At 47.9% G+C, this 13569-nt stretch overlaps 1 protein-coding gene across 4 annotated transcripts in view; it reads left to right on the forward strand.

Moving 5' to 3' along the window:
• IGSF3 (immunoglobulin superfamily member 3) overlaps positions 1 to 13569 on the forward strand; it is a 130098-nt gene that overhangs the window by 81015 nt on the left and 35514 nt on the right. For all 4 annotated transcript variants that reach the window (XM_061409989.1, XM_061410006.1, XM_061409998.1 and 1 more), the window contains one exon: positions 3793 to 4197. In XM_061409989.1, coding sequence (XP_061265973.1) covers positions 3793 to 4197 — 405 coding nt within the window. The remainder of the gene's footprint in view (positions 1 to 3792; positions 4198 to 13569) is intronic.

The raw sequence follows: 13569 nt of genomic DNA on the forward strand, positions 1-13569 counted from the left end.
GGGATCAAACCCAGTCCTCTGCATTAGAAGGCTGATTCTCAACCACTGGACCACCAGGGATGTCCCTGCCCTCTGAATTTTTTTCGTATTCATCGTATGTCTGTGGTTCCCACAGCCAGGACTTACCAAGGGATTCTGACCTAACTCTGCCAAAAGATTTCATTCCTTACCTTGTCTTTTACCAATGGAGTTTAAAATACTTTCTTTTATGTCTTTTTTTTTTTAAAGCGAACTATATATGTAACAATAAGTATTACAATGTATTACTATGTATCTAACAAAATACAGTAATATTGTAATAGTACCTTGGAAGGTACTATTCCAAGTATTTTACATATACTAACTCATTCAGTCTTCACAAAGACCCATTTTACAGGTGGGGAAATAGAGGCAGAAGATTAAGTAACTCGTTCAACGTCACACAAGTAGAAAGTGTCGGAGTTGGGCTTCTGGCTCCAGGGTCTGTGCCTTTAACCTAACCACTGCCTTATGCGTCCCAGGAGTAAAGACACCTAATAAGGTCCCTGGAATCAGTGACATACATGTCTGTAATCTGACTGCCTTTTACTCGCAGCTTGATAGTGGGCAATTTATATACCTCCTCTGTTTCCTCCTCTGTAAGAAAGGAGTGCTAAGCACCTGTCCCGCAAGGTTGTTTTGAGGATTCAGTGACGTGAGGTGAAAGTGAAGCAGTTGGCACCATGCCTGGCACATAGATCAGTTCATTCGCTCAGTCGTGTTTGACTCTTTGCAACCCCATGAATCACAGCACACCAGGCCTCCCTGTCCATCACCAACTCCCGGAGTCTACCCAACCATGTTTGTTGAGTCAGTGATGCCATCCAGCCATTTCATCCTCTGTCATCCCCTTCTCCTCCTGCCCCCAGTCCCTTCCAGCATCAGAGTCTTTTCCAATGAGTCAACTCTTCGCATGAGGTGGCCAAAGTATTGGAGTTTCAGCTTCAACAGTGAAGCTTACAGTGTTCACCTTACAGTGAACACCCAGGACTGATCTCCTTTAGGATGGACTGGTTGGATCTCCTGGCAGTCCAAGTGACTCTCAAGAGTCTTCTCCAACACCACAGTTCAAAAGCATCAATTCTTTGGCTCTCAGCTTTCTTCACAGTCCAACTGTCACATCCATACATGACCACTGGAAAAACCATAGCCTTGACTAGACGGACCTTTGTTGGCAAAGTAATGTCTCTGCTTTTGAATGTGCTATCTAGATTGGTCATAACTTTCCTTCCAAGGAGTAAGCGTCTTTTAATTTCATGGCTGCAGTCACCATCTGCAGTGACTCTGAAGCCCCAAAAAATAAAGTCTGCCACTGTTTCCACTGTTTCCCCATCTATTTCCCATGAAGTGATGGGACCAGATGCCATGATCTTCGTTTTCTGAATGTTGAGCTTTAAGCCAACTTTTCCCCTCTCCTCCACTTTCATCAAGAGGCTTTTTAGTTCCTCTTCACTTTCTGCCATAAGGGTGGTGTCATATGCATATGAGGTTATTGGTTCTCCTGGCAATCTTGATTCCAGCTTGTGCTTCTTCCAGCCCAGCATTTCTCATGATGTACTCTGCATATAAGTTAAATAAGCAGGGTGATAATATACAGCCTTGACGTATGCCTTTTCCTATTTGGAACCAGTCTGTTGTTCCATGTCCAGTTCTAACTGTTGCTTCCTGACCTGCATACAGGTTTCTCAAGAGACAGGTCAGATGGTCTGGTATTCCCATCTTTTTCAGAATTTTCCAGTTTATTGTGATCCACAAAGTCAAAGGCTTTGGCATAGTCAAGAAAGCAGAAATAGATGTTTTTCTGAAACTCTCTTGCTTTTTCCATGATCCAGCGGATGTTGGCAGTTTGATCTCTGGTTCCTCTGCCTTTTCTAAAACCAGCTTGAACATCAGGCAGTTCACGGTTCGCGTACTGTTGAAGCCTGGCTTGCAGAATTTTGAGCATTACTTTACTAGCGTATGAGATGAGTACAATTGTGCAGTAGTTTGAGCATTCTTTGGCATTGCCTTTCTTTGGGATTGGAATGAAAAGTGACCTTTTCGAGTCCTGTGGCCACTGCTGAGTTTTCCAGATTTGCTGGCATATTGAGTGCAGCACTTTCACAGCATCATCTTTCAGGATTTGGAATAGCTCAACTGGAATTCCATCACCTCCACTAGCTTTGTTCGTAGTGATGCTTTCTAAGGCCCACTTGACTTCACATTCCAGGATGTCTGGCTCTAGGTGAGTGATCATACCATCGTGATTATCTTGGTCGTGAAGATCTTCTTTGTACAGTTTTCTGTATATTCTTGCCACCTCTTCTTAATATCTTCTGCTTCTGTTTGGTCCATACCATTTCTGTCCTTTATTGAGCCCATCTTTGCATGAAATGTTCCCTTGGTATCTCTAATTTTCTTGAAGAGATCTCTATTCTTTCCCGTTCTGTTGTTTTCCTCTATTTCTTTGCACTGATCGCTGAGGAAGACTTTCTTATCTCTCCTTGCTATTCTTTGGAACTCTAGATTCAGATGGGAATATCTTTTCCTTTTCTCCTTTGCTTTTCACTTCTCTTCTTTTCACAGCTATTTGTAAGGCCTCCTCAGACAGCCATTTTGCTTTTTTGCATTTCTTTTCCATGGGGATGGTCTTAATCCCTGTCTCCTGTTAGATAGGGCACGTAGATAGTGCTCAGGAAATTCTGGCTGCTCTTAGTTTTAGGATCATAACCAATGTGTTAATGGTCCATCATACTCTCAGAGCTGACGGGACTCTAGTCACCCATCCTGAGGAGTCAGTATTTTGGGTTAGGGATGCTGGAATATGGAGAGACTCTGGCTAGCACACCTGCAGGGCCCCACTTTGCCCAAGGTCCCCCCTTCTGAAGATCAGTCCTTCCTGCTGTGGGTCTTTTGCTGTCTCTTTTCCCTGGATTTCATGAGGAGATGGAGGTCAGACTGGGGAGCCAACCCAAGCTGCCCTGCCTGGGGAGCATGGGCACCTGCTTCCCCCGCCTCCCTCTTCACAAGTGTGCTGATGGGCCAGGCATGAAGGAATTTGGCACTGGGCTTCTTTCTCCTGTTTCAGCATGGAATCCAAGCTGTCTAGGGATGGTCCTGCCTCCATGCACTCAGTCTCTGCTGTTCAGGGGTGGCGTGGGGTGGGCATTGACGCAACAGAAATCCAACTGAAGGTTTCATTGGTAACGGTTTGCTAGTGCTGCTTAAGGAGAATCACCACCAGCCACTTTCTGTGAGGTCCTGTGAATTGTTGGGTTTGTGTGTCAACACGCTAGCAGAAGTAATACTGGCCTGAGCATCAAAAGAGCCCCGTGTTCTATACGTCTGTGTCTCTTTTGCTGTCTCGCATTTAGGTAGACATCGTTACCATCTTTCTAAATTCCAAGTATATGCATTAATATACTGTATTGGTGTTTTTCTTTCTGACTTACTTCACTTTGTATAATAGGCTCCAGTTTCATCCACCTCATTAGAACTGATTCAAATGCATTCTTTTTAATAGCTGAGTAATATTCCATCGTGTATATATAGCACAACTTTCTTATCCATTTGTCTGCCGATGGACATCAACGGCAAAAACCACTCTAATATTGTAAAGTAATTAGCCTCCAATTAAAATAAATTAATTTTAAAAAAAGAGCCCCGTGTGTGAGCCTTTGTTCTGTTAGCTTTTGCCAGGAGCCCTGTCACTGCGTCCCACTGCCCTGAGGAAGCCAAGTGTCTGTCTCCATGCAGATAGATGTGTCTATCTACCTCTCTCTGCTCTCTCTCCAGAAACAGGCTTCGCGGTCACTGCCATCTCCCGCACGCCAGGGGTGACCTACAACGACTCCTTCGACCTGCAGTGCATCATCAAACCCCATTATCTCTCCCGGGTCCCTGTGTCAGTGACGTGGCGGTTCCAGCCGGTGGGCACCATCGAGTTCCACGGTCTGGTGACCTTCACCCGGGATGGAGGAGTCCAGTGGGGGGACAGGTCTTCCAGCTTCCGGACCCGGACGGCCATCGAGAAGGCGGAATCCAGCAACAACGTCCGGCTGAGCATCAGCCGAGCCAGTGACACGGAGGCGGGCAAGTACCAGTGTGTGGCGGAGCTGTGGCGGAGGAACTACAACAACAGTTGGATGCGACTGGCCGAGAGGACCTCCAACCTGCTAGAGATCCGGGTGCTGCAGCCAGGTGAGAGTCCCGGGTGGGTCGCAGTTAAGTTGCCAACATCAGGACACTTCCTCCTAAATAAGTTCAGGGTGGGTCTCTGAAGATCAGGACTGGGTCCCACCCAACCACAATAGCGGCCTTCCCGGGTGGTTCAGTGGTAAAGAATCTGGCTGCCAATGTAGGAGACATGGGTTTGATCCCTGGGTCAGGAATATCCCTTGGAGCAGGAAATGGCAACCCACTCCAGTGTCCTTGCCCAGAGAATTCCATGGGGTAGTGAAGAGCCAGACATGACTGAGTGCACACACACTCTAGAACCACAACAGCATTGTCAGACTCTGGGAATTTCACACGATTATAGGACAGTATTAGCATTTTGCCAGTTGTCCTGAAAATGCCCCTTATGTTTTCTCCTTCCAAACCCGCATTGAGTCACAGGTCACAATCGTATTTAGGTGTCATGTTTCTTTAGATTCCTTTAATCCAGAACACTTCCCCAGTCGCTTCTATGAGTATGTGTTTGTGTGTAAGTGTGAAGATGTTGATATCCGTGAGGTATGCAGGCCAACCTGATTGTTTTGTGGAAAGCTCTGTCTCTTAATGTCATCTTCTATGATCCTTGCAACAAGGATGTGAACAAGGTACCCAGCGTCCCCTGTTTGCAGACAGGAACCTCAGATGCGAAAGGGAGAATACAGGCTCTTACTGAATGTTTGCTTTGCCCTGGGTGCTTGGGATTATTTTATGAAAATTTCACAACAACCCCAGGAAAGGTCAAGTGATCAGCCCAGGGTCATGTAGCTGGTGAATGGAGCCATGTTTGAATCGTTTCCCCCACACTGTTTGCCTGACCCAGGCCCTGCCCTCCTGCTCTGGATTTGAGCACTTGAGAGCTCCCCTCTTCCGGGCAGGTGGAATCTCTCTTGCATCAGGTCGTAAGGACACACTCATTTGGGGAGCCTTAGTCAGGGGGCAGTGTGCAAACACTCTCACCCATCAGGCCCTTCCTCTAATGAGAGGGTAAGTTTGTGCTGCTCTTATGGTTTTCTCTGTGTCTGTACCTGTCTCCATTTAGGTTGGTGGCAGGCAGAGGGTGGAGCCTGGCCCTGAGCAGGAGAGCACCAGCAGCCATACAGTGAAGGGTGGGGTCTTTGCAGAGACTTTGCAGAGATGCCTCACTGACTTTGCAAAGATGGTTTGAACACCTTGAAAAAGGGTGTTTCTGATTGCTCACAGCCATGGTGTGTGCCCAAACCAGGTCTGCTCCACCACTGCAAATGATCACAGTGTTTGTTATTTTCAGCAACGTGAGGTTACAAAGTGGCAACATCTGGGCTTATCCTTCACCTCTTCTAGCCCCATAGCAGGGTCCTGTTTGGAATGAATGACTTGGGTAAGTGATGGGATGGTTCCCTGGCCAATTAGAGCTGAAACTTGGACAACAAGATGCCAGGGAAGAGGCTGTTCTGCTGAAGTGGATTTGCAGGTTAATGGGGGGTTAAGCAGAGACCCTGTTTTGTGTGAACCCTTGTTGGTGAGGGACCCGGTTGTCTGCCTCTCTGAGTAATTGCATCCTTTGTGGTCTCCTCTGTCCTCACGGTCAGACTGTGAACCCCCTCGGTGTCCATCACGTGGTTCCAGCTACAGAAGGCAGAGGAAGTGCTGACCCTAGGACCTTGACTGGTGCTGCCTTTTCAAATAAATTCCTAATATTTGCTTGTTTGTCTTACTGCTTAGAAGCTAAGGTGGAAGTACTTAAGGAAAGAAAAAAGTCGTTCATTGAAGATTCAGTTATTTGGATTTGGATTAATTCTGGTGCTACTAAAGGGGAAGTAGGGTGATAAGAATCCACCTGGGATGCAGGAGAAGTGGGTTGGATCCTTGGGTTGGGAAGATACCCTGGAGAAGGAAATGGCAACCCACTCCAGTATTCTTGCCTGGGAAATCCCATGGACAGAGGAGCCTGGTGGGCTAGAGTCCCTGGGGTCGCAGAGTCAGACATGGCTTAGCAACTGAAACAATAACAGCTAAAGGGGAAAGGGGACAGAAATGTACTAAATAGCTCTTGGGTGCCAGGCTTTGTGCTTAGTACCTCTGTTTTCTTTTCATATTCATCCAGCAATGAAATAATACAGATGTCTTTATGCCCATTTTGCTAATGAGGAAACCCAGGCTCCCAGTGTTTAGGAGCCTTGATAGGGACAGTTTGCTTGTCAGATGGAAAACAGATTGGAACAAGGAGCCTAGGTTGCTCTGATATCCACGTATCTCCATTTTGCATTATATCATTTTATTGCCCCCTGAAGAGTTAGAGGACCCAGGATCTGCTCTGAGGGCCATATGTTCAACTCTCACATGGCTTACACTGAGTCAGTTTGTGATTTCACCATGAAGCAAGAACAAGCAGCGACTGGCGTGGGAGACTTGGGAGCAAGTGCCCGGGTGCTTGGCCTCTGCTCAGAGGTGCATGGTAATGCACTTGGCTGGCCCTCTGGGGGCCGCAGAGAGCAAGGTGGGAGCTGAGGCTGAGCATGCGCAGCTCCCGGGTGGGACTACGGCACCAGAGAGAGTGCATCCCCCTTAAGTGTTCTGATTGCTCCTTATCAAATATTTATGCACTTAGCACTTCATATTTTCCAAAGGCTTTGTGTTCATTTTTACTCTTTTCCTCACACACCCTGGTTGTTACTAGAGCTTTTATTTGGGCAAAGTAGAAGTGGAGAAATGCCAGAGGGCTGACCACGTGCCGGAGCATGTATTGGACACTTGGTGTAGATGGCCCTCAGTCACCTTTCCTGCAGCCTTGAGAAGAAAGTACTGCTTGCTCATTTTATAAATGGAATATCTGAGGCTCCGAGAGATCAGGACTTGCCAGAGTCCAAAAACAGTGGGAAATAGGGGTGGGAATCCAGGTATGAACTTCATTCAAAAGCAGTTGGGGTGGATGAAAGGGAGACTTTGGCCTTTTTTAGACCATATCAGAAATTATCTTTCTTGGACTTCCCTGGTGGTCTAGTGGTTAAAATTCTGTGCTTCTACTGCAGAGGACACAGGTTGCATTCCTGATCCTACATGCTGCGTAGCCCCCGCGCCCCCCCCCCGCCCCTCCCCCACATCCTTTCTGCATTCAGTTAATCTCATTTACAGAAGCAGTTTCTCTTTGTAGAGTGCTGTGTGGAGGTATTTCAGCACCGGTGGCGGAAGCAGTAACTGCAGTAGTGATATCGGCTGATCTCCATTGAGCATTTCTGGCGTGCCCATCACCACCCTGAATGCTTTATACACAATAACGCTCTTCATTCTTAGTCCATGCAGTTCCACGAGGGGGTGCTGGGTTCACCCATTTTATAGGTGAGGACACTGACACAGAGGATAAATAAATTACCCAGCGATCCATAAGGGGCAGAGGCAAGATTCAAATCCAGACAGGCAGTCTGGCTCCAGAGTCCAGGCTCTTAATTTTATTTTATTATGGTATTTTTCACCCCCTCTCAGGAATCTTCTTTGGTAACATATACTTTGATTTAATCCACCCTCTCTCTTAGGTTTACCATCCCTGAACCCCTTTAACAGATTGTCAAATTTGTTTTCTTAAATTGGAATCACAAAGTCCCTGTAGAGGTTCCTCCAGACACAGTTTGCTAATGGTGAAGGAGTTTAAATTGTGCCTCCTTGAACACCTCTATTTCGTCTCACTTCTGCCACCAGATGGCTCTAAGGCTTGGGGACACCAGAGCTCATTCCAGTGCTGGCTTCTCTTCTTTTTACTCTTCTTCCACATCTTGCCTCTCAAACCATGGATCCTTAACCCTGCTCTGGTGTTTTCCACAGGAACATCATCGCCCCACTGCCCGGCCTTTTAGAAGATGCTTTTGTTGAGTATGCTTGTTCGAACAGCATGCAGTAGAAACTCAGGGGCTGTTGGCTTGCTCGTGGCGGTCCTTGTATCAGCCCTCTACAGCCGGTGTCATCTGCTCCCAGGAAGACTGTGTGCTTTGTGCCCTAGACCAGTCCTTGTCAGAGCCACCGACTGACCTGGCCACACCACGGCTCTTTGTTTCTTTGAAATCCCTTCCGTGAGTCCAGGGCCTGTGACAGTGGCTCTCCCTGTCACAGTCTAGTGATAAACATGTTGTGGATCCAATTATTGACCATTCTGGATGCACGCTTCATGTTCTGAACGCACATCCATAAGGAAATCTTCAAGGAATACCATCACCCTTCCTGTCTTATTGATTTAGCTTAGCCTTTACTACCATTGAAGGCAGAGTGTGACACTACCAGGGGCATTTAAGCAGGACTTTTAAGCTAGTTCAGCATATTTGATTCTTAGCTCTTAATCACTTATTTTTCCTTTTAATTTTGAAGCATTGCTTTGCTTCCTTCTGATTTTCTTTAGCATCCCAAACACCCTCCAATTACATATCCCTAAATACAGAAGCAATAAGGGAAATGTCAGCACTCATTTTCCAAATATTTACAACCGTATCTTGGTCTGGCTATTAAATATTGCGCATTAAAATTGACAAAGCAATAAACAAGCTTCTAGGAGGACAGCCTCTGGTGTAGAAAGCCGACTTGTCAGTGGGTATATTCTGCGGGGATTTTGCTGATGGGCAGTTGGGATGAATATTTAATACCCTCTGGATGCTGCCAAATCCGTTTTCTCCAATTTCTTATTGCTGACCTGGCAGGTTGGGTGAGCTCAGGGCTCTTTTCTTTGACTTCCGTGAGTCCGGGGCCTGTGACAGTGGCTCTCCCTGTCACAGTCTAGTAGATGACAGGCTGTCCTGTCCTTCAGAGGGGTTGGCCCCTCCTTTCTTTCAGGAGGACCTGAGGTTCTCTTTCCATCTCGTGTGCCTGTGGCTTCTGCCCAGTGGGTGTTGAGAGAGGGAGTGAGCATGAGAGCAAGAGCCCTGGAGGAGCCCCCGGCCCTCCCCCTGTGCCTCGGGCCTTGTTGTCATGGTTACACCAGGTGCACCTGTTTGGAGTCAGTGAGCAAGGGTCAGTGCTCTGTCTGCAGACAGGTAAGGCAGACAGGGCATGTCTGGGTTACCCTAATTAGCTGTTTCTACGTCCTGACTTTTGCTGGTTTCTCCTCGCCCCTCCCTCCCAGTGCCTTCTACGAGCACGTTTGAGCACCTGCTGTGTGCCAGCTGCTGTGCTAGGTGCTGTAGCTGCAGTGATGGGTGTGTCACAGGGCTTGCCTCTCAGGCTGGCCAGAGGCTAGTTCAGGGGGTAGGCCATAGGGTTGAGCAGAGAATCAGTTTGCATGGGGGTGGGTGGCAGGAAGGAGCAGCACAGCTTTCAGGCTCAGAGTTGTGAATAAAGAACATCACAAGGGAGGCAGCAGTGTGCTTGTGACTGAGTCTAGGGTTGGGAGAGATTGGGTTGGCAGGCGCCAGGGGAGCCCCACTAATACAAGACAGCATGGAGCGTCAGAGTTCATGAAGGTTAGAAGCATGGACAGAGCAGACAGCCTGGGTTTGAATCTTGGCTCTACCACTTATCAGAAGTGTGACTTTGAGCAAGTATCTTTATAGAACTGGGGATGATAATATTTATTGCACAGGTCTGGTGAGGACCAGATAGTTAATATTTATAAAAGGCTTAGAGCAGTGCTTAGCACATAGAAAGGATTGCATAATTGTGCGAAGTAAGAATATTCTGAACCGGGCAGATAAGACTTGGGACCACACTCATTATGTTCCCCTTTTTTTAATAAGTTTGTAGTAGTCCCTTTCCTACTCTAAAACAAAATTCATATAATCTTTAAGAATTGTTGCTGCTGTTGCTCATTGTTGTTCAGTCGCTCAGTCGTGTCCGACTGTTTGCTACCCCATGGACTGCAGCACTTCAGGCTTCCCTGTCTGTCCTTCACCATCTCCCGGAGTTTGGCCAAACTCATGTCCATTGAGTCAGTGATGTTACAATGCCCTTATGGTGGCAGAATGGAGAAATTTTTTTAGAAGTAGTTTGTAATAAAGCAATAAATTCTAACATGTCAGTGCTCGGGGGCGGCTACTGTGGGACGATCGGTCCCCAGTTCATGCTGCTGCCAGGCAGAGGCCCTGCTACCCACCCCATCGCTCTGTCTGGTTGTGTCAGTGGTACCACCTCTGAGCAGCACTGCTGTCTGGACAGGTTTCCAAGATCCTGAGCAACTCATGAGATAATGCTGAACAAGGCAAAGGAAACCCCTCCCTTGATTTGCCTGCTGCTGCTGCTGCTAAGTTGCTTCAGTCGTGTCCTGCTCTGTGCGACGCCATAGACGGAAGCCCACCAGGCTCCCCTGTTCCTGGGGATTCTCCAGGCAAGAACACTGGAGTGGGTTGCCATTTCCTTCTCCAATGCATGAAAGTGAAAAGTGAAAGTGAAGTCGCTCAGCAACCCCATGGACTGCAGCCTACCAGGCTCCTCCGTCCATGGGATTTGCCAGGCAAGAGTACTGGAGTGGGGTGCCATTGATTTGCCTAGCATATGTTAAAGCTATGGAAAAAACAAAAAGTATTGTGTTGATAGCAAAATGAAAAGTGCTAGGTACTAGGCACAGAGTTTTCACTTCGATGAATGTCATTTGAAAGTCACACGGGACACGAGGCAGAGACCTGTTACACAGAGTCAACCCAGGTTGGTTTACAGAATCTACTGGCTTTAGTCCATCTCATATTCTGTAGCCCCCCGCCGCCCCCACCCGCCTCAATTTCCCTGGTGTCCCTGAGAACATTGCTGTCCTGTTGAGAACTGTTATGTGGGGAGCCACAGGTAGGTCCTAAGCTGGGAGCAGCGAGGTCCTGTCTGCAGCCTAGGAGGCTCTCCCTGGTGAGACTGAGGCTGGCGTATAAGGTCGGAGAAGAAGCCAGGGGCTCAGCTAGGGTATGAGCACGAGGAGGGAAGGGAGGGGGGCTAAGGTGGTGGTAAGGCTGTAGGGACTCTCAGGTGTGGTAACTGCTGACTGGCAGGTGCCTTTGCCCCCTCCTTTCTGTTTTTGGGGGTTGGGGGAAGTGGGTTGCAGAAGTCACTAGCCTTAGTGTTTTGTTTTAATTTACTTATTTTTCTCTGAGCTGGATCCGTTGCTTTGTGAGGGCTTCTTCAAGTTTGGTGGGCAGGCTTCTCATTCTGGTGGCTTTTGTTGCAGAGCACAGGCTCTAGGTGCATGGCCTTCAGTGGTTGCAGGCTTCTGGCTCAGTAATTGTGGCACAGGGGGCCTAGTTACTCCGAGGCATGTGGAATCCTCCCAGACGAGGGACTGAACCCGTGTCCCCTGCATTGGCAGGCAGATTCTTATCTACTGCACCACCAGGGAAGTTCCCCTCCTTTTTTGAAGATGGATGGGATTTGCACATGCATGCGCACACACACAACACACACACACACTTCTCCTGCAGCCCTTCTTCACTCTCTCCCAGTCTCCTGGCTGACTTACGTCCCTCAATTTGAAAAATCCCTGCTGTCCAGCTACTGCCCCCTGTAGTCCTAACATGACTGATGACTGTCACAGATCTCTAACAAAGACAGAGCCATCCCTCTCTCCTTCTGCTCCTCACTGCCTGTTTGCTACCCTCTGGCTACTGCTCACACCACTGCGCAGAAACTGCTATCTCCAGAGTTCCCTGCAGCCACCTCGGTGCCACACCTGTGATTTCTCAAATTTGGTGCATCAGAATCACCTGGAGGGCTCCTGAAACCGCAGGTCGCTGGGCCCCGGGCACAGGGTTTGTAAGTCAGTGTCTTCACCCCACGTGATGCTGATGTTGCAGGTCCACAGGTGATCGGAGGCCTCAGATGGAGACTTTCCAGGTACAGAAAGAGCCTTTCTCTCCAACAGGGTACAGTCCAGCTCTGGGAGCTGGGAAGTGCCTGGTATCTGTGCAGGCGTGTGGGGTGTGGGAAGGATCTGGCCTGCAGCCTCTCACCCATCTTCCTACCTTTTCCTCCTGCTGACTCATGGTTGGGGATTAACCAAGTCCTCAGCGTCTTTTCTTTCACCTTTGTGTTTACTGCCTAATTCCATTCCATTCACTCACGCAGCTGAAAGGTTTTTCAGGCTTTCAGGTGCATTGGAAACCACCTGGGGATCTTGTTTAAAAAAAGACAGAGTCTGGTTCTGGAGGCCCGAGGTGGGCCCTGTGCATCTGCATTTCTAACAAGCTCCCAGGCGACACGGATGCTGCCAGTCCACAGACAGTACTTTCCGTAGAAAGTGTGCAACTTATGATTGGCATTTCTTGACTTAGTAGGGAGCTTTGAATGTGGGATTGAGCCCAGACACCAAAAAGAAAGGGGAATGGTGAAAACATCCTGCATGTTTATTCTATACCAGGCTCTGTGCTAATTTCTTTCTGTAGAATATTGCTTTTTAATCTGCACAACATTCCTCAGAGGTGAATGCTGTAATGGTTCTCACCTTGCAGATGAAAATGCCTCCGATTCTTAAGGGGGCTGGGCTCTCCCCACCTCCATGGAGGAAGGTGGTGCCGGCTGGCCACACATCGCCCAGGGCAGTGCCAGTAGGATGCGAGAGTGTTTCCTAATTACTGGTGCAGGCTGCCATCTCCCCTGGGCTTCAGGAAAGGTCCTTCCTGTCCTTGAGACGCGAGAGGAAATTCAGAACGTAGACACAGAGCTGACCCCTTGCCCACCTGTCAAACATGCGCCAGATTTCAAAAATGCCTCTCTTTCAAGCTTTTCGACACTTCACAATATTTTGACGTGGAAAGGAGAAAAAAAAAACAGAAATGCTTTGAAACATTTCTGTTCCTTGGATTCTTGTTCTCAGACCATGTGACTAGTTGAAGTTTAGTCATAGGAATACAGTTTAACATATGCAGTTACTATAGCAATGGAGGTTTCCTTAGTAACAGTTGCAAAAATAATTTGGCCCCAATTAATAATACATTTTAAATCTCTTTCTGTTCTACACTGAACAACCCAGTTTTTTTGGCCAAGCACCAGATAATTCAGGTGGTGTCATTTGCTCTGATATAGATATCATTTGCATGCAGTGAATCGGGTTGGAAAGGAATGAAAAGGGAGCTGGTTGTTTCAAGTATTAGAGGGATCGGATCTGAAAAGTCGACTGGCAGGCTAACGTGAATCTAGTTTCCAGAGCTTGGGTGCTTGTTGGTGAAGCCTGCCCTGGATTCCAGCGCCCTGGAGGACTTTGTGCGTTTGAAGAAGGAAGGCAGGAGAGTGGGCTTGTTGCCCAAAAAAGATGAAACCAGAAGGGTGGGGTCGTGGCCCAGGGGATTTCTCCCAGGTTATTTCAACCATGTGTGTTGATGCCTGGAGAAGGTCTGTAGGTATGTGAATTCAGCTTTGTGAAGACTGTCACCTGATTTAGCACCGGAAGACACAGCCTGAGAGTTGCTTTTGTAGTCATGGTATTGTGTA

Source organism: Bos javanicus, chromosome 3 (assembly GCF_032452875.1).
Source record: "Bos javanicus breed banteng chromosome 3, ARS-OSU_banteng_1.0, whole genome shotgun sequence".
NCBI lineage: Eukaryota > Metazoa > Chordata > Mammalia > Artiodactyla > Bovidae > Bos > Bos javanicus.